Below are 19,019 nucleotides of genomic sequence, written 5' to 3'. Positions count from 1 at the left end.
CGGCGCGTCACTGCCGCCCTCAAGTGGCTCCCTGGGAAATAGCTGGCAGCTCACCGGCCCGCGCCCCGGGACCGGCATCTCCCAGCCCTCCCCAGCATCTCCCAGCGCGGGGCTAAGCCTCCCTTAAAGAGCCGTCGGAGCAAACGCAGGGGCCCGATCTGATGGCAGAAAGGCCCCGGTAGGGCAGAGCTCAGCGTGCTCTGACCTGACACCACCCAAATCCGGGAGAAGGACCCCCGGGTGCTGGGAGCAGGAACTTGTGCTTGGCCCAAGCAGCTGTGGGTGCCCTCCCGTAGGGCTAAGGGGCATTTGAGAGCACTGAGAGAAGGGGCAGGAGGCACTGCTAATGGGCTGCTCTTAGCGTGCCCGTACCCAGCTGCTGAGCGTGGTGCTGGCAGCTCTCAGTTACCTTGCATGGGGCAATTAACACGGGGCCAGCAAAAGCACCAGCAAAGGGAAAAGTGGGGCTGGAAGGCGCAAGAGAGGAGCAGGAGGTCAGGACCTGTGTGCCACTAACTGCCCATGTGTCCAGGGTGGTTCTCACCACAGCATGAAGGCAGCCCCATGCCATCCTTTGTGCAAAGGCTGGTGGGGGAGAAGTGGGTGCGAGGAGCAACACAGCAGTTACACTTTTTATTTACCAAAAAAGTCCCCACCCAGAAACCTGCAGCCTCAGCAGGCATCTCTGAGCAGGGGAATTTCCCCCGGCGGGGTCCACATGCGTGGGCTCTGCACAAGGGGAGGGCCACATGGTGGCAAATGGGGCAATTCTGGGGGTTAGAACCTGGCTGGGGCAGGCGAGGAGCCTCTCGCCAGGCAGGGCCACTCCCAGTGCCCAGCCACTCACACAAACCCTGGCTCACCTGGAGATGCTGCTTCCCAGCACATGCTGGAGCTGTTGGTATCAGACTGGCCAAGCAGTGCTGGGGAGAGGGAACTGGCCTAATTCAGCAGCAGCAGCAGCAGCAGCAGCAGCAGCAGCAGCCATTGTGAGTGAATCCCAGCCAAGACCCACAGATTCCTCTGCTCACTCTTCACAGCCGGGGTGTTTTGGGCTCAGCAGCTCCCATGGTGGGTGCAAGAGCCTTCAGCCACCAGCATGCAGTGGGCATTTGTTTCTGCAACAGCCTCGAGGCAGAGAACATGCCTGGGAGGCTGCTCCCCACCATAGAAGGCTCACCCCCTACACTGGGGGGGAGCCTGGCAGCAACAGCAGGGTGGCCCTGTGGAGCCCAGATACACAGCCAGAGGCAACAGAGGCACATTGGGAAATGGAGGAAGGACGGAGAAGCAAGTGGGAGCTGGAGCTGTTCACAGAATGGGGAGCTGGCATGGACAGATTCAGGGTGAAGCTTGTGCAAAGCAAGCTTGACCCTCACTGCCCTTCACCTGGGAGCCCTCCCAGCTAGGGTTCGGCACATCTGCTGTTCAAAAGCAGCGAGACAGCATGGGAGGAGGGTGATGCACAACGGGCTTTTGGCTTTAGGGGAGCTCTCTGCATGGTTTTGTGGTCCATCACACCACAGGAGCTCCCTGAAGCATGGGCATGGCTTATGGCAATGAACAACACCAGGAAGGCTGCTGCAAAGCAGGACCCTGACCCTGGGCATATTGGGGTCTTGCCTGTGTGCTGCAATGGGGGAACAGGGCAGCTCCTCCCCACCACACAGCAAGCACTAGGTTCTTACATCCTCGCTGCCGACAGCCAGCACCATCAGCGTGTTACCTACCCTGGCTGCCACCGGGGAATCTCGGCTGCCTGAGCTCCCAGCAAAGTGGAGCAGGGCTCCCGCTGGCACGGTGCCCCAGATCTGCCCTGCCTGATAACGCTCAGGCAGGAAGCAGAGCCGTCCTAATGCGGTTAATGAGCTGATTCACGAGAAAGTTACTGGTGAACAAAAGGCGCGCAAACAGCCCAGGGCCACGTTATGTTCGGTGCCTGCTTTGCTACTCTTACCTTCCTACTAGTGCAGGCAGCACAGGCAGGTGGTAGGCAGCAGGCAGCCAGCAGCAGCAGGGCCAGGACCGTCCTGTTCCAACTCAACCAGCTCCATCCTCCCCCAGCAGCACTGGGAGGGCAACAGGAGGGCTGGGAAGATTCAAGTCCCTCTGCCCCTTTTGGGGGGCACAGATCCCGCTCCTGGATCCCTAGAACAGTGCAGCCAGGCATCAAACTGCTTGGACAAAAGGACTTCAGGGTTGTCAGGTCACTTGGGCACAGCCCCTTCCATCCTCAAAGGCAGGAGGGCAGCCAAGGCAGAGGCTGCCAAAGGGCCCCTTTTCAGCTGAAGGTGCCAAACTCCTGCCCTAGGGAGCCTCAGGCCACCAGCCTGTCAGTGCTATGGGATCTGGGTGCAATCTCTACTGGGACTCAGCACTCACCTCACTCCACTGCACATCTGACATCCACACCAGTGCTCCCCACTGGTACCCCACACTGTGGGAGGGGAGTGGGGCAAGACATCGCCACAGCCCCTCTTGCAGAGCTTCCCATTCTTATGGCACCCAGCTCTGTGCCAAACCCCAGCCTGCTCTCCCAGTGCCAGGAAAGGTAGGGAGTGTGGCAGGCACCTGAGGGAGGTGAAGAGTTGGGAGGGGATGAGCTGGGACGCAGAGGCAGGGAAGGAGAGCACAGTAGGACTGTGCCGCAGAAAGCTCTCCAGGTGTCCCAAAAGCCAGGCTGGAAAGGGTTGGCATTGCCTCAGGTGTGTAAAAGGGGAATGGTGACAAGCTGTGGGAAGGGGTCACGCTCACACCAGCTATGGAAGATGGGCACCAGGAAACTGTGGGAGATGCTATGAGAATGAAGGTCTTGGCAATGAGAGACTTACAGAGCTGGGGTCATCCGGCTGATAGAGAAGCAAAAGTGGCACGAGGATTGGGCAGAAGCCTTATATCCATCGGAGGAAGTGGCAAAACCAACAGGTGAGGCAGACCCATTAGGCTCAGAAACAGGGAAACATCTGCACCTCTTGATGCTTCCTGGGATCCTCGCAGGATATTCCCTAACATAGAGCAGGGCACAGGGAAACAGAGGCGAGTTCCGGCTGCCCCAAGCCGGGGGACACGCTGTGCCGCCCGTCCGTCCTCACCAACAGCATGTTTGGGTCTCCTGGCAGGTTGGCCTTGGCCTGTCCCCCCGGTGCTGCCGTAGCTCGCGGGTGGGATGTTGGGGTGCTGGGCTTCCCCATCCCACAGCACTAGATGGCGCTGCAATACAGCCGTACGGCCTGGACCGCACAGCGCATGCCCAGCGCCGGCCGCCGGGCGGGAAGGACTCCGGCTGTAGGCCACCGCGTCGGGCACGACCTCTAGGGAGCCACGGAGGGGCAGCTCTGGCCGCTCAGCCCCGGGCAGGCAGGCTGCGGGGCCAGCCGGGATGGGACATGCCACCAGCTCCATCCCAGGAGAGCAGCCCTTGTGCTGGACCAGGTACACGGAACCCTCTGCCAGCCCAGAGCCCCAGAGTTACTGACAGGCACAAAGTAAGGGCCAGGGTGAGGTGTGCCAGCAGCTCCCGCAAGACTGACACCCCTATGCCTTGCTCCTGCCTTTCGTCCCTCTTTTGTCCCTACTTCAAGAAGCCTTGAGAGCCCAAGGCCACAGCTAACAGCACTATGGGGCTCCCACAGCTGAACGTAGCCCCCAGCCTTTGCTGGGACCAGCCTGCACTTTGGGGTGCCCCACAGCCCCCCCATGGTGCAGCAGCTCCAGTAGGTGCTTCTTGTTCACCCCTTCCCATAGCAAAGTTGTGCTCCCTGCTCCTGCCTGCTGCTCACCTCCTCCCTCCCCCGGAGGTCCCCATCCTAGAGACCAGCCTTTGCGCTGAGAGTTGTCCCCAGGGAAACAGCATCCTCACCTTCAGGGGATAAGGAGGGCTGGGAGGGGATGTCAAATCAATGGCTGTGATTTGACTTGCCAGGGCTGGAGGCTGCTGGCTCTGAACCCCACAGCAGCCGGGGGCCACTCCAGGACCCCATGCTGCCTTTGGGGTCACACTTGGTGGTGTAGCAAACCCTGGGCAGCCTCCATAGGCTCCCCAGACCCAGGCAGGACCACAGTGCCTGCCAGGCAACTTGGAGCCACATCTCTTCTCTGCCTGTGGACCCAGGGTCTGGCAGTGCCTCGGCTGCTCACCGCAGAGGGAACAGCTCGTACTTGCTGTGGGTTGTCCCCCTCAGTAGTGCCCATGGGTCTCACACCAACTGAGCATCCAGATCTGAGCCTTGTACACGAGCTACATCACCCCTTGTACCTCCTGCCTAAGTCATGAAAGAGGTGTGCTGGTTTCTAGCTCCCTGAAAGACCAGGGCCAGAAGCCTGCTCTGCCTGCAGTAGAGATTGGTGCCTACAGAGCTTGGAGCACCCCATGCTCAAAGGGAGCTGGAGGATCCACATCCCCACCTAACACCCAACTGGTATACAGAGAGAGGCAGAGCCCCTTACCTTCAGGCCTCCCTCCCGAGTGGGAAAGGACACATGCAAATACTCCATTCCTCTGGATTAACAGCCTGAGGTCCCCATCCCCATGGATTCTCTAAGGGCTAATTGGGTTGGACTTTCTCACTCCCCAGCTGTCTCCTTTGCATTGTGCTTTCCTACAAAACAGGGGCAAGAGCTTCTCCAGATCCACACTCTGCTTTGAAGCACAGCACTCACTGCTTCCTCCCAAGTCTACTCCTGGCCTCCAAGCCCACTGCCACTGGCTGCCCCCCAACCCTCCCACGAGGGCGGTCCAGCTGGCCGTGAACAGAAGCCATGGCCTTCCTTGGCATCTGCAAACTTGAGGGTCCCCCACAGCCCCTTTTCCTGCTCTCCTGCCCTTTGGAGAGGGTCAGCTCAGCCAGAACAGATGGAGCAGCCACTGGCGCAGGGGAGGATGGAGGATTGCCAGTGTCTGTGTAGGAGTCACTGGCAACCCAGCTCTGCTCCCCCTTTTGAGGCTAGCACCCCAAAGCATGGAAGAACTGGGGTGGTGGTCACAGTGAGATCTGGCAGCAGGTGTTAGCATTCAGTTGGGTTTCAGAGCTTGAGGACCTCCACTGAGCTGGGGACTGCCAGTTTTTTTCCAACTGCCAAGTCAGTTACAGCACCAGAGCTGCCCTGGCTCACTGAGGGGGACATAGTAGCCAGGGACAGGACAGGAACTAGATCTCCCACATCTACCCTTCAGCATGGGCTGGGCTTTCCTGCTGCTGTGTGGGATGAGACAAGATTGATCAATGGCCCTGGGCTTCCCCAGCCTGCTCCTGAAGGGTCTTCTCCCCCAGGACACCTCACACCCTGAGCCGGGTGGCAATTGCTCTGCCAGAGGAACAGCTCTTCATGTTTAACAGCTATGCTGCAAAAGCACTTCTATGTTTGTGATCTTGAGGATTTGTGCCTGGAAGGCTGTTTCACTCATTAGACTCTTAAGTAGATGCCAATTATTTGCTCAGACACAAACTGCACTAGGAACCCTGGCCATGTCTAATTTGGAGTCCAAGTCCTGCATTCCCTACAGACAAGCTCTCCACCAAGCCCTCAAGGTGCTCCAATTTTCATGAAAGTTGTCAAGATGCAACAAGAAGAGTTTTGGATGAGGCTAACAAAGCTACAACTGGTGCAGTTACAAGCTTGAGCTGATGAAACAGGCCCCAACCTAATACGGGCAGGAGGTCAGAACTGAAGATAGGTCCAGACCCAGTCCAGGTGCCTGCAGGGCATGAGCTCAGCCCTACCAGTTACACTGTCTATGATCTTCCTTTGTACAGCTTTGCTCACGCATCATATTTTGGGTCAGCCACGTGGATGCTCTCTCAGTTCACCTGGACACACACTGGACATTGTTGCTCCATTAAAGGGCCAGCCAAAGCAGAGTCCTTGGGAAGGGCTGCCCTTGGTCAAAGTAGTCACCTCTACACATCACATAGCCTAAGTCCTTCCAGGTTTGTATGAGCCACCCTGCAGCTCTCCTGACAGCTACGTTTGGGAGCTACTTGGTCTGTCTTCAGTGCTCAGCAGCCAGCTAGCACACTCAGAACAGCTTCAGTCATTCTTATCCATGATCTCCAGGACCAGCGTGACCAGCAGCCCAATGAGGATTCCAACCACCCACATCACACAGGTCACATCTGCAGGCAAAGGACAGCACAACATGTTTTTCTGCTCCACAGGTTGCAGCTGAACATGGAACCTGAGAAGTTCTAGGTTAGGACCAAGCATCACAACACCATGCCTAAAGGCACACAATGGCTGCATGCTCTTCACTTCCAGTCCCATGGCTTCAGCACCCTGCAGAGCCTGACTCTGGTCACCAAGCAGTGGTGGAGATCATCTTCTGCACACCAGAGGTAGGTGGGAGCCCCCAGGTCCCAGCAGGCTGCCTCCCGCATAAGGCTGGCTCACCAGGAAGACCATTTCTAAGATCCTCAGGGATGTCTTCAGCAGGAACAACTCCTGCAAGCCTTCCCCTGTGGAGGGGTACCTGCTCCCAGTTCCAGCCCAAGACATCATCCAGGCAAGCAATCCCTGCAGCATTTTGGAATCCCCCAGAAGGCCCCATGTGGCATCAGGCACCAAACGAGATGCAGAGCCACCTTCAAGCCCCTCTAGGACCTCACAGGCAGGAAGCTTTCAAAGACACATCACCCCTCCACCGAATAACAGCCTCAAACACATGCAGAGTCCCACCACTGATGGACCTTTATACCCCTTGGAGAGGTGTGGCTGTCCCTGATTGGCTGGCACAATTTTCAGGCGGCAGCTTCGGATTGGCTCAGTGCAGTCTCCCTCACACTGTGATTGGTGAGCTGCTGCTGTGAAGGGTGAGGCAGCAGCAAAGACATGTGGAGGCACATGGTTGGCTGAGGGGAAAAGCCAGGTGGCAGGCTGGGATTGGTCAGGCCTTGGTGCTGCTTGACTGTGGTTGGTGGACACAGCATGAGGGGGGGAGGGAAGTGTGGGGGCGAAGGGATAAACAGGTGGCAGCATGGGACTGGCTGCTAGGCTGTGCTGGAGCTTGGGGATTGGCTGGGATTTGATGACCAAGCAGTGGGGCTGAGGGATTCCTGCAGTGGCCCATGCACTGAGCTGTACCCACTCTCAGTCCCCAGTGCTGGGACCAGCCTGTCGCCCTTCTCTGCTCTGCAGCCAGGGAGCTTCTGCCCTCTGCACTGAAGACACGGAAGCACATCCAGAGGGCTGCCAGACCTCCCCGACACCCAGACACGATGGGATAAAGACAGGGTACGGAAACACCAGGGCTGCCCTGCACAGCTGGAGGCGAGGGAGCCAGCTTTGCTTTCTCCATCAGCAGTGGCCATAGGGCTCATGGCAGCCGGGCAAGGACCAGGAGCTGTGGAGCTGGCAGGCTCCCCAGCCTGCGCTTGCCTCACCCCCCACTACGCCATGCTCTACCCACTGCCAGTCTGTCTGGCTGCAAGCAGCCACTGGTTTTACCCACGTGTCAGACCCAAGAGGACCCTACTACCCAAGACCCCCAGGTCTTGGGAGGCTGCAGGCTGTAGGTCAGGTCCTGCTTTGCAGTGGGGACCAGTAAGGTCACTGGTCCCCCAAACACCACCCTGCACAGGGGCCTCCCCACCAGCTGCGTGCGCAGAGTCCCCATGTGTCGGTGACACAGAGCTGGTTCTCACCAGCTCCTCAGCTGCAGAAACTGATTTCAATAATTTGCCTCACAAATCTGCGATCACCTCAAATCGCACATCACCGGAGCCTCTCATGGTGCACAAGCCATGCACCAGGCAGCCACGACGAGACAGCACAGCTCCTGGTGCTGCACAACAAAGCAGCGCTGTTTGCTGCTCCTGTGTTGTCACATCCCATCAGGGACATCAGAGCACCTGCTAATTAAAACTAGCACTGGCCTCCAGAGTGCTAAGAGCATCCCATCACCCAGGCACGTGACAGGCAGGGCTGGACACTGCTCATGAATTGAGGCAGTAAATCTGATAAGCTATCAGCTAGCACCACGATTAGCTGGATAATTAGGGACAAGGAGAGTTTTTGAGCTTCTTTGCCACCGGTGCAAACAGAGTAAGTGACCTGGCTGCTGCCGGGGATCAGGAAGAGCTGTGACCAGCGCACTGAATACACAATTCCTCTTGGGTTTTTTTGAAGGGTTTCTTCTTTAAGTAAAATAAAAATAACCCCCCAGCATCTTAATGTTAACTGCCAGGAACTGCACCGTGAGAGAAGGAAGTGAGAGCATCCGGCAAGGCTTCGGCACAAACCCCAGTCAGCACAGTCACCCAGGTGAGGGTTTGGGAGGCACAGATACAAGGCAGGTTCCATGCAAACAGCCTCCACACACCTGGCAGAGCCAGCTGAGCTTTTCAGAGCTCCAGTGCTCTAGAGAGGAACGATGAGTTGAGGGAATATTAGGAGCTAAGCAGTAGAGGTCTAGGTGAAATTACAGCACTTGTGGTTTAGTTAAAGCAGACAAATCCCAGCCTGCATCCCAGGATCCCACCACCAAACCTCTGCTAACTTGGTACCCCAGATACAGCTGGGCAGCCAGTGCAGGCTGGAGCAGCCCTCAAGGGCCATCTCTGGCCGAATTCAATCCCTGCTGAATGCTGCCTTCTCCAGCATGCATCCTACCCTGCTGCCAACAACGCTGTAAATAAGCCTGTGCTGCCTCACACAGCCCAGAAGGCGAGGCATTTCACAGAATGGGTTAGAAGGGACCTTAAAGATCATACAGATCCAACCCCCTGCAATGGGCAGGGACACCTTCCACTAAACCCGTGGCTCAAAGCCCCATCAATCTGGCCTTGAACACTGCCAGGGATAAGGCAGTCTGATCCAACACTTCACCACTCTCACAGGGTCTTCCCAGTATCACCCACTATCCAACTACAGCATAATTCACCCACACCAGACACTGAAAGATTTTGGGGTTGAGTTTCTTGCGCCCACTGCTCCAGCCCAGCAGAGTCTCCAAGTCCAGTTGTAGATGAACAGGAGGATTACTGAGATTCCCATACCCACACAGCCCAGCTCACTTTTATAGAGCCTGCATCTGCAGTGTTTTTTTTCCTGGCCTGACCTGTCCCTACCACTCCCCAAGAGCAGCCAGACCCTTCAGAACCATACAGAGGTCATGCTGGGGCACAGCTGCAGCAGCCCAGAGTACAGCTATGAGAACACGCTGCCCCAGGGATAGCACAGCCCTATGCTGAAGACACCAGTTGGGCCCAGTGCCCCCAGACCCACCCTATGAGCACTCTGCACCTCTCAACTCTTGCTCAACCTAACTTCTCAGCCCGAGTCCAAAGCAAAGAAAGGAAGGCAAGAAAGAAATGAAAACCAAAACCAAATGAAAACTAAAACAAAAAGCAGCAGTTGGGAGGCAGCCTTGTTAGGACAACTCAGCAAAATAAAATTCCGGTTTATTGTTGGACAACATTGTTTCACACATACATCAAACAGGCCAAAAAAAAGAAAACCAAACAAAAAACAGCAACTTCATAGACAGGAAAAAAAAACCCCAAAACAAAAAAAAAGAGAGAAAAAAAACTAAAAAAACAAACAAAAAAAAAACAAAACAAAAAAACCCCAAAACAAAAACCTTTTTATCTTTGGCCTTGCCACCTCATACAAACCACAATCTATGGTACAGCTAAAGTACAATACACAAAAAAAGTTACTGGAATGCTCAGATAAGATTGTAAATTTTTTTTTTTTGCATTTTTGTCTCTTTTTTAATTTTTTTTTTTTTACAAGGTTTTGTTTTATTCTCCTTTGAGATAATGGTTTGGGCCTGGTCACACCACAAGTAAAGTCAGAGATAGGTAACAAGAGATATACACTTCAAAGCCCCCCTTTTGGTCAATCCGAGATCACTTAAAAATGGCGGACCTCCTAACAATATGTACAAAAATATAAAATGTAAATAAAAAATACAAACAAATTCTCCTTTAAAGTACTTTTAAGAAAGAAAGCAGGGCCTTGAAGTTTTGGTGCTTGGGGGGAGGGTCTGTGGGAAAGGGGGGGTTCTCTCCCCGCTAACAGGCGAATCGTTTCGTATGGTCATTGAGTGGCAGCGCCGCGCCGGGGGGCTGGGGTTCACTCTACTTGGTGAGGATGACCACGGCAGAGGGGGGAGGAAGGGCTGTGTGTGTGTCGGGGAGGGGAAAAAGGGCTGTAACAGGAGGGAAGGGGGTCCCAAGGGTGAAGAGGATGCGCTGGCCTTTTTTTGTTGGTTTGTTTTCCTCCTTATTTAAAAAAAAAATAATAATAATAAATTTGCTGCCTAGTCATCTTCATCGGTTTTCTGCTTCTTGGGATCGACGTCGTCATCCTGGAGGGAAAGCAAAGCCATCAGGAGAGGGGAAGTGGAGCAGGGCTGGGAGCCCTCTGGTGCTAGCCACAGCAGGGTAGGCAGCCTGGTTTCAGGTCCCTCCCCCACCACAGGGAGAGGGAAATACAAGAGTACTTTCCTTGTGCAAAATCCTCTTTCTCAGCCAGCTCAGGAGCCCCTGAGCACCGTGGGACTCCACAGCCAGAGCCAGCAGCTCGGCACAGCCAGAGCTGACACCCCCACTAAGCAGGCCAGCGTATAAACAGAACTGGGCCACATCCCTGGAGAGGCACGGGAGCACACAGGCAGGGTGTTACAGCCCCATAGCCCAGCCTGGCCTCTGGCACCACTGAAGCTCCCCTCCAACCCTCTGAAGACACAGGTGACTCCAGGCAGCCAGGTGCTTTTCCTACCTCATCATCCTCAGCTGCCCTTTTGCCTGTGGCTCCCTCAGCTTCATCATCTTCATCACCATCCTCTTCCTCACCTGCATGGAGAAAGGGAGGAATGAGGCCCTCTTGAAAGACCCCCTTGCGACCTTCCTCTTGGAAGGTTATAGGACCACGCACCTTCCCAGTGAGTTTAATTCTGGCTCAGCCCCACAGTGATGCCCAGCATTCCATCTTCCCAGCTGGCACAGACAGCAGAGCCTGAAGACACGGGATTTCAGGGCATCCCCCACTGACTTGACCCACCCAAGGGGAAATAAGGATTGACAGTGTCAAGTTTGGCTCACACTGTGCTTGTAGTGCAAGCAATGGGACAGCAAAACCAGCACCTGCCACAAGCACCAAGATCACACATGCACACTAAAAAAATATAAAATGCTTTCCAGTGGCTGCTCCTCCCAATTGCTCCAGATTACTTCTGCTTCCCTTCGCAGCCATTAGTCCATCTTTAATGAGTTAAGAGAGCCAGAACGCATTAGTTCTGAGTCAGAACACTTTCTAATTATCAGAACAGCAGACAAATGTTACCGACTTACCTTGCAGCCAGAGAAGAGAATGAGCAGAGCTCTGGGCTTTGACCCACTTCAAGCTCAAATAGGCCAGTGGATCAGAACAACCTAGTCTATCACCTTTGTGCAGTTTTGGGGGGTTGGGGGCAAGACCAAAGGCTGCAGAGGAACAACAACCTCTTGGCTGCCAAGATGAGTCTCTTGTGTAACAGGAGACCCTACTAAAACTTAGAGCGTCAAGGCCAGTAAGCTGGCTTTAAACCACGGCCACGAGCCACACATATAGACAGCTGGGGGGATTAAGGTCAGCCCATCCTCCCTTCCCTTCTCCTCTCCCCGTCGTGTGCCCAGCGGCAGCATGGCCCATGCAGGGGGAAGGACCAAGATTAGCTACCAGCAATGGATCAACACCCTGGCAGCCATCACATGCACTATGCCGGTGGGCAGGTCAGGTGACAGTGCCAAGCTGATTGGGAGCATTTTTAGTTCTTTGAGCTGCTTTAAGCAAAGCAAATAATGAGATGGGATGGGGACAAGGGTGAGAAAAAACACACCCTCAAGCTCCCCTCTGCTGTCAAATTCCAGAATGGAGTTTGGCTGCAAGTGTTGGACAAAAAAAAAAAAAAGAACAAAAACGCAACAACCTGATACAAGCTGCACTCACTGTCTTGGAATCTCTTTCCTGCAGCATTCAGCTGCTCAGGTGCAGCTCTCGGGCAGGGATCACCTAAGGGCAGCAGGCATGGACGGACAAGAGCCCATGCAGGATCCCAGCAAGGTGTTAACACCTCCAAGCACTGTGTGCCAAATTGTGCCTGTGCTGGGAACAGCAGGCCTGGCACCGTGGGACTGAAGCTCCCCAGGCTTGTCACAGCAGTATCCAAGCAACACTTCCACCCCACACACACATGCCTGTGGCACACACATCCCCCCCTCCTGTCCAAGGGGAGGTAAGGAGAGGCAAGTATTCCACCACCCCCCCCCACCCCCCCCCCCCAGGGCAGGAATGGAGGTCAATGGGTTCAGGACAGCACATGGCAACACTGTGCTATGTCTCCAAGGGTTAAAATCCCAAGTATGAAGAGGACCAACCGCAATTCCCATTTTTTTTCCTAGTGAATCAGCAGACAGAAGGCTGCTGAGAGCAGAGTGCTACCCCAGCGGCAGCAGCTTTCCCTGCTTACACTGTCTGAATAGGTGCTGGCCTAACAGTCATTACATTTCCAGCCCTGTCCCCGTCTTCCAAAACTAATCAAAAGGTTAGTCGGTCAGCACATAGACTGAAAATTTACAGGGGATTAACCCACTAATAGCTAATCAAGGGCCCCAGGTTCATTCTGGCATAGGAATGGTTTTCTCTCAGCATTAACGAGTGATAAAAATAAACATTATTCATCCAAGCAGATCTTGGGGAAAAAAAAATAATAGCAGGGAGAGCGAGAAGCAATTCAGCAAATCACTGCTGGATCTCTGGTTGCTGCTGCCAAAACCCACTTCCAGGCTGGGTCAGGTCAGGAAGCAAAGCAGGGGAGGGCAGGGAGATGCAGGACACCACAGACAGGGAAGGTTCAAAGCAAGCCTGTCAGCTCCTGTTGAAGGGAGAGGGAAGAGCCCCAGGTTCCTTCACCAGCTTTCACATGGCATCCAGCCCAAGAAATGGCTGGGAGAGCAGATCACATCAGCCCCTCAGCATGTTACTCCACAACAGCTGCCCCGTGAACATGGACAGCAATACCTGTCCTCTGTGCCTGGACCACAACACAAACACCACAGCTGTCCCCATCCCACTGGCCAGCACTTGCTTGTGCAGCAGCCTTGTGATCACAGGAGTTAAGGGCAGGTTTTGCTACTCGCACGGAAGGGCTAATGCGCTTATTCAGCACCACAGTACGGTGCCGTCTGGCTGGAGGAGGGGGGAAGGAAGGAATCTGCCCTCAACCTGCTGGAAGGGATTCAAGACTGACTTCACTCCCAGCACTGGTGGTTCGGGCAAGCAAGGAAGGAGTGCGCCCGGCTGCAGCCGCGAGGGGGAGATGCTGCTTTTGGCTCTCCTCTGCTTCCCGGGAGTCAGCTGTGCAGGGCAGGACACAGGCGTGGGATGGGGGCACTGGGAACAAAGAAAAGTTACCATCACCCTCTTCCTCCTCGTCCTCTTCCTCACCACCTTCTTCTTCCTCTTCATCTACTTCGTTGTCAGCCTCCTGCTCTCCGTTTTCCTCGTTCTCCTTGGCAAGACAAAACATCACTTAAAAAATGCACTGGGGAAGGGAGAAGGGGGAAGAGATGCTCAGCACAAGTGTGCATCCCCACCTTTCCTGCCTAAAGCAAAGCACCAGCCCATCAGAGCCCCAGGCACACATCCCGGTTGCTGCCTGCCTGCCTCCACATGAGGCAGACAGCACAGGCATGAAGAATCTAGTGTAGAGTAACCTGGGGCTGCAGCTTCCATGCCAAGCAAAGGCTCTTGTGACACGCTAAAATGTAGCGGAGTGAATTTCCCCAGCATGTTAAAAATAGGAAACCAACCGGTCACTTGTACACAATGTGTTTCCCCACTCAACTAATTGTAACACTGTAAATCTCAGGTTTGGGTTGGCTTTTGTTTCTCTCCTCTGCCAGCACCTAGGAAGGAGGTGGCACTGGACATGGCCTCACCCAGCTGTTGGGGAGGGGGATCCAAGCCCAGTCCTTCCTTTCTGCACACAGGAACTGCCCGCAGGAGGCTCAGGAGTGTCTGTTGACCCTGAAGCACCAAATGCTCAAGGGCTCTGCACAGTGCTGCCATTTGGAAAGGTCCCCTTTCAGCAAGGCTGTGGACAACCTCACAGAAAAAAAAGTGAGGAGAGGAAAATAAAAAGAAGTACTGGTACAAGGGCTGCCTCTCCCTGCAGACTGTAGCCATACTCACAGCATTGCCGTTGGCCGGTGCATCTCTGCCATTTTCTGTTTCTTCAACAACTTCCTTCTTCTCTTTTAGATCCTGGAAGCAGAAAAAACACACAAGTCACTCTGATTCTATCTGCCTGGGTCAGAAAAGCTGCAGACCAGGTGCAAAAAACAGTCTAAGAGAGCAGGAGCTGGGTTTCTCTTCACACCCATTTGTTCTGCAATTTGGTCACTGCATTCTGACTCTTCCCTGGGAACAGGAGAGCATGGGGATGAATCTCAATTCAAGTCAGCCTTGCCACAAAGCAGCTAAAAGAGACAGCTCTGTTTCACCTCTGAGCTCCCAAACACACAGCGCTGGCCACCTGCATATGCTCAACAGCAGCAGAGCTGGCTGACTGCCCATCTTAACACAGTCCACGCAAGCTCCTGCCATGCCATGGAGAGCCAGCAGCCTCCTCCAACACAGGGGGGCTCAGCTGCCCCAGGGCTGCGGATGTCCATGGCTGCTCAGTACCTTCACAGCAGGAACAAATCCCAGGAACTCATTATCTGAGACTGCGGTCTCTGCCTTGCCTGGGGAAAGTCAGACAGCAAATATTACATGCCTGGTCTTCCTTGCAGCAGCAGAAAGGAGACTCCAGGATCCAGCTCGCAGCTGTAAGTGTAACAAGATGGGGTGGGGGGAAAAGTCTATTTTTACACTGAACCACGAGCCGTGCCTGGCTGGTTTGGTTCAAATCACCATGAGCAAAGCGAGAGGAGAGCTTGTGTGTTTTTGCTATTGATCACTGTCAAAATGTCATGCCAAGTCACTCAGCAAACAGGCTGAGAGGATCCAACTTTATGTTCCCGCATAAAGAACACTTGGATTTAACACTGGCATCTCTGCTCACATCCTCCTCCCCTTCTGTTCCTCTATCAGCTGGAGCAAGATCCTTCAGCACAAGGAGCATTCCCTCAGCCAAGGCTAGCCATACAGCCGGCTTCTGCAGCAACTGTGCTGTTTAACACACCTCGCTGCCCTGCTGCAGCACAAGCAGCTTTGACCCCCCTCCCGCCCGCCCTTCCCAGCTGCCTTGCAGTGTTGCAGGCACTTTCACTCCTACTAAGCCACTATCACTTCCTTGTGGAAACACTGTGGGTAACAGCATGGCCCTGGCCCTGCTGGTTTGACTCTCAGACTGTTTTGGGAGGGTTTCTACTACCCAACAAGCTGCTTAGGTGGGACAGGCAGGAGTTATTTAAGCCACTTGGACCCAGAGGGGCACACAGAATGTTGCCAGTGGTGCCCAGCCTGCCAGCACACTGAGGACACCCTAAGCTCTGGGGTGACTCCACCTGTTGATCAAGCCTTGCCTAATCACACCAGCACCCCAGAAATCTGGAGTGGAACAGAACACCCAAGCTCCCTCTTCACATTCAAAACCCAGGCCACTTCCTTCACAATTCCACCCTAGTCTTACACCATCGGTGGCTCCTCTATTTCCTGAAGACTGATGACAACCCTGAAATTTCTCATGTACTGTTGCACTGCTGCATTCTGCAGCCACGGCCTCACATGAGGCACACAGGCATAAGAGCAACAAAGCATTTCCCAACTTAAACACAGCACAAAGCAAGCAGTCAGTTTCCATATCTCACTATGCCCGGGGGTTCTGTTCACAAAACATAAGCAATTCTCCCAGCAAAGGAACAGCTCATTCTGGGGGATACCAGCTGAACAAGTCTCCAACACTGACCTTTCCCACACCACTGAAGACGCTCAGTTTAACGACTATGAGGGTGCCAGGTCATGAAGTTTGTGCTAGCAACAGGGCTGCCGAGAGGGCCACAGCTTCTCTCTCTCCCCTGGTCCAGTCCAACACAAACACGCAGATGTGCGTAGCAGCCTCCAAACGGAAGGCTGCACTGCTGCAGCTCCAGAGCTTTGACAGAGCCTCTAATTATAGGTGTGGTGAAGCCGTTTGTCCACAAGTCTCGCTCAGTCATGCACCGACTGCCTGGGCATCCTGCCCCTGCTCTGCTCCCGGGGCGCGAGGGCCAGCAGCCCCCCGTGCAGCCGCGATCCCAGCAGGACGGCCCTGGTGTGCCGCTGCCATCCCCCCGGCACACACACGTCCCCCCGGGACGGCGGAGCACCCGCTGCCGCTCGCGCCTCCCGCCGGCAGGGGGCACCCTCGCGCTCCCACGCGCCCGGCCGCCGTTTAAACCGCGCGCCACTCTGCGTGCTCCTCTCATTGGCCGCCCGCCAGGGCGCCGGCCCGGCGCCCGCGGAATGACGGGAAGTGTAGTCCCGGCGGGGGCGTCGGACTCCCGCTCCCAGGGGGCGGCGCGGGCAGGGCCGCACGTGGTGGGCGCCCGGCGGCGGACGGGGGCGGTGCTCGGAGCGGAGCCACCGCCCGAGCGGGGCGGGACCCCCCTCCCCGCCTCCCGAGAGGGCTCCGGACGGCAAGGAGGGACGAAGGCGAACGGCCCCGGTGCCTCCGCGCTTCCCCACCGACATCGGTATTGGTAGGGAGAAAGGGGGTCACCTTGCCGCTGCGCGCGCCTCCGTCCGCCTAACAGCGTGGATACTCGTACCCCTCCTGTGAGGGTGAGCCAGGGACGAAGCCCCCTTCCCCCACGCTGTAAAGGGCAGGGGAAGGTTAACGGCAAACTTGGCCCAGTTTCCCTGGGGAGGTATGGGGATCGACCCGCCTCACTGCTTCCCGGCTCCGGGGAAGCCGAAGGCAGCGAGGACCGACCCGCGGTCCCGGAGCGGAGGCGGGGAGCGGGGAGAGTGTACGGCTGCGGGAGCGGGAAACAGAAGCGAAATCGAAATTTATAAGAAACGGTGTTTTGTTGGCGTTTTTCGCAAATCCTCTACCGTGAGGGTTTTTTTCCGCCAACCCCGCTCCTCCGGTAGCGGCACGGCCCGGTGCCGGACGGGGCGCAGGGCCAGGGGGGCCCCGGGCACAGCCACCCTATCTCCCGCCGTCTTCCCACGCACACGCACAGTCAGCCCCCCCCCGCAACTTTCCCGGCCGCGGCCCCGGGGCTCGACAGAGCGCATCACCGCCTGGGGCCCGAAGGGAACGCAGCCCGCCTGGGAGACCGGCGCCCCCGGGGGACGCTCCGCGGCGGCTCGCAGACAAAGGCGAGAGCCGGGAACCGCAGCGGGGACTCCGGAGAGAGCCTCTCCCGACTGGCACCAGCGCTCCGTAACCGCTCACCATCACCCCTAGCACTGACTCGCAAAGTTACCCTCTGCGAGGAGTTCAGCTCGGGGCCGGAGCCCCCCAGCGCCGTGGGGGCTGCGCCCGCCGGGGCAGCTCCGAAAATAGCAACTGCCCACCACCCCCTAGTCCTCTCCCACCCCCATTCCCACCCCCCCCACCCCCGACAGCACTGGTGCAGCCCCCTGCTTTCTCCCCGCCTCTGGGGGGGGACTCCGAAATAGCAAACATACACACACCAACCGGGGCAGCTCCGACACAGCTACTGCCTTCCCCCCCTTTTCCGGGGGGGCAATTCCGAAATAGCGACTGCTCCCCGTCCCTCCAGGGGCAACAGCGACCCAGCAATTAACCTCCCCGCATCAATCGGGTGAAACTCTAAAATAGCAACCGCCCCCCACCCCCATTTTCGGCAACAACTCCACAGCAGTCACTGCCCCCTCCCCCTTCCAGTCCCTCCGGCGCACTCCCCCCACACCCGCGCAGGGACCGCGACCGAGAGGGACCCAAGTTTGACGGGGCTGTCAAGCTCCCGCAGTGGATTGAATGAGACGAGCGCCGCCGCCATCCCCCGCCGCACACGGGTGCCGAGCCACAGCCGTGCCCCCCCACCCACCCGCACACACACGCACTCCCCGAGCTCTATCGCGGCGGGACAGCACCGCGGCCGCCCTCGGGAAGGTGGGAGGGAGCGGGCCGCGGAGCCGGGCGCGTCTGGCGACACCGGCGAGGGCAGCGAGCACGTTTCCCGCACGCTCTAGACAAAGAAACGGCGCAAGCGGCTCCGCGCGGCGGCCCCGCGCGGAGCGCGCCACGAACTTCCACCGGGGGCGGGGGACGAAAGAAAGGAGGAAGAAGAGCTGGGGGGAAAACGAGGCGTAAAAGACAATTTTTAAAAAAAGGAAAATATTTAAATACGCGAAAAAAAAAAACAAAACCAGAAACGTTTGGGGAAGAAAAGCCCTCGCAGCCGGTAACACGGCGAGGGGCGGGCGGCTCACCTTGGCGGAGATCTCGGCGCTGGTGTCCACGGCCGCGTCGGACATGGCGGGGGCGCGCGGGGCTGTGGCGGGGCTGTGGCGGCGGGGGCGGCGGCGCGGGCAGAACAATGCCAAGATGGCTTTGCGCGAGTCAGTGGGGACTCACGCGGCTCCACGGGCCCTCTTATAGACGGGGGGGCGGCGCGCGCGCTGCCCCGCGCCGCGCCCATTGGCCGCGCGCGCCGCGGCCGCCCGCTCCCATTGGCCGCGGCTCAAACAATGGGCAAGGCCGCTTAAAGAGGCAGTAGCCGGCGCCCGACGACACCGCGGCGATGAGTTCGGGTTCGGTCTCAGCGTTGTGCTGAAGAGCGGGTCAGTGGGAGGGAGAGCCGAGCCCCCTCCATCCCCGCCCCTCCGCGCTGCCACGCCCCCAACCGCCTCCGCCACGCCCGCCGTCCGAGGCGGCGGGCGGGCAGGGGGGGAATTTATCCATTCACCCCCCCCCCCCCTCCGTGTGTGTGTGTGTGTGTCCCTGTCCCTGTCCCCGTCCCCGCCGCAGCCGGCCTGCATGCCTGCGGAGGGGCGGGAGGCGCGGCCGCCCGCCCGCGGAGGGGAGAAAAATAATAGGAGTTAATAATAACAATGCGGGAGAACCGGTGCCGCTCCCCACC

At 56.8% G+C, this 19,019-nt stretch overlaps 1 protein-coding gene and 1 long non-coding RNA gene across 5 annotated transcripts; both read right to left on the bottom strand.

Moving 5' to 3' along the window:
- Window positions 1–9,666: 9,666 nt before the first annotated feature.
- PTMA (prothymosin alpha) lies at window positions 9,667–18,550 on the bottom strand. 4 transcript variants are annotated; one of them, XM_061452283.1, is made up of 5 exons: window positions 18,370–18,550; window positions 14,173–14,244; window positions 13,393–13,489; window positions 10,720–10,793; window positions 9,667–10,306 (listed from the first exon to the last, which is right to left on the bottom strand). In XM_061452283.1, the coding sequence occupies exons 1-5, from the start codon at window positions 18,412–18,414 to the stop codon at window positions 10,259–10,261; spliced, it is 336 nt and encodes a 111-aa protein (XP_061308267.1). In that variant the 5' UTR covers window positions 18,415–18,550; the 3' UTR covers window positions 9,667–10,258. The 4 variants fall into 4 exon arrangements, with proteins under 4 accessions (XP_061308267.1, XP_061308268.1, XP_061308269.1 ...); XM_061452284.1 differs by having other exon boundaries at window positions 13,393–13,486; window positions 18,370–18,538; XM_061452285.1 differs by having other exon boundaries at window positions 13,399–13,489; window positions 18,370–18,536.
- Window positions 17,001–18,302, bottom strand: LOC133268732 (uncharacterized). Its single transcript, XR_009743154.1, has 2 exons — window positions 17,530–18,302; window positions 17,001–17,499 (listed from the first exon to the last, which is right to left on the bottom strand). It is a non-coding gene; the product is annotated as an uncharacterized LOC133268732 (long non-coding RNA).
- Window positions 18,551–19,019: the final 469 nt, after the last annotated feature.

The sequence above is a fragment of the Pezoporus flaviventris genome, unplaced genomic scaffold, assembly GCF_033815535.1.
Source record: "Pezoporus flaviventris isolate CSIRO_AGI_PZ_B2104156 unplaced genomic scaffold, CSIRO_AGI_Pfla_v1 ptg000013l, whole genome shotgun sequence".
Taxonomy (NCBI): domain Eukaryota; kingdom Metazoa; phylum Chordata; class Aves; order Psittaciformes; family Psittacidae; genus Pezoporus; species Pezoporus flaviventris.
The sequence above is the reverse complement of the archived record's forward strand: the minus strand, read 5'-3'. Positions and strand labels throughout refer to the sequence as shown.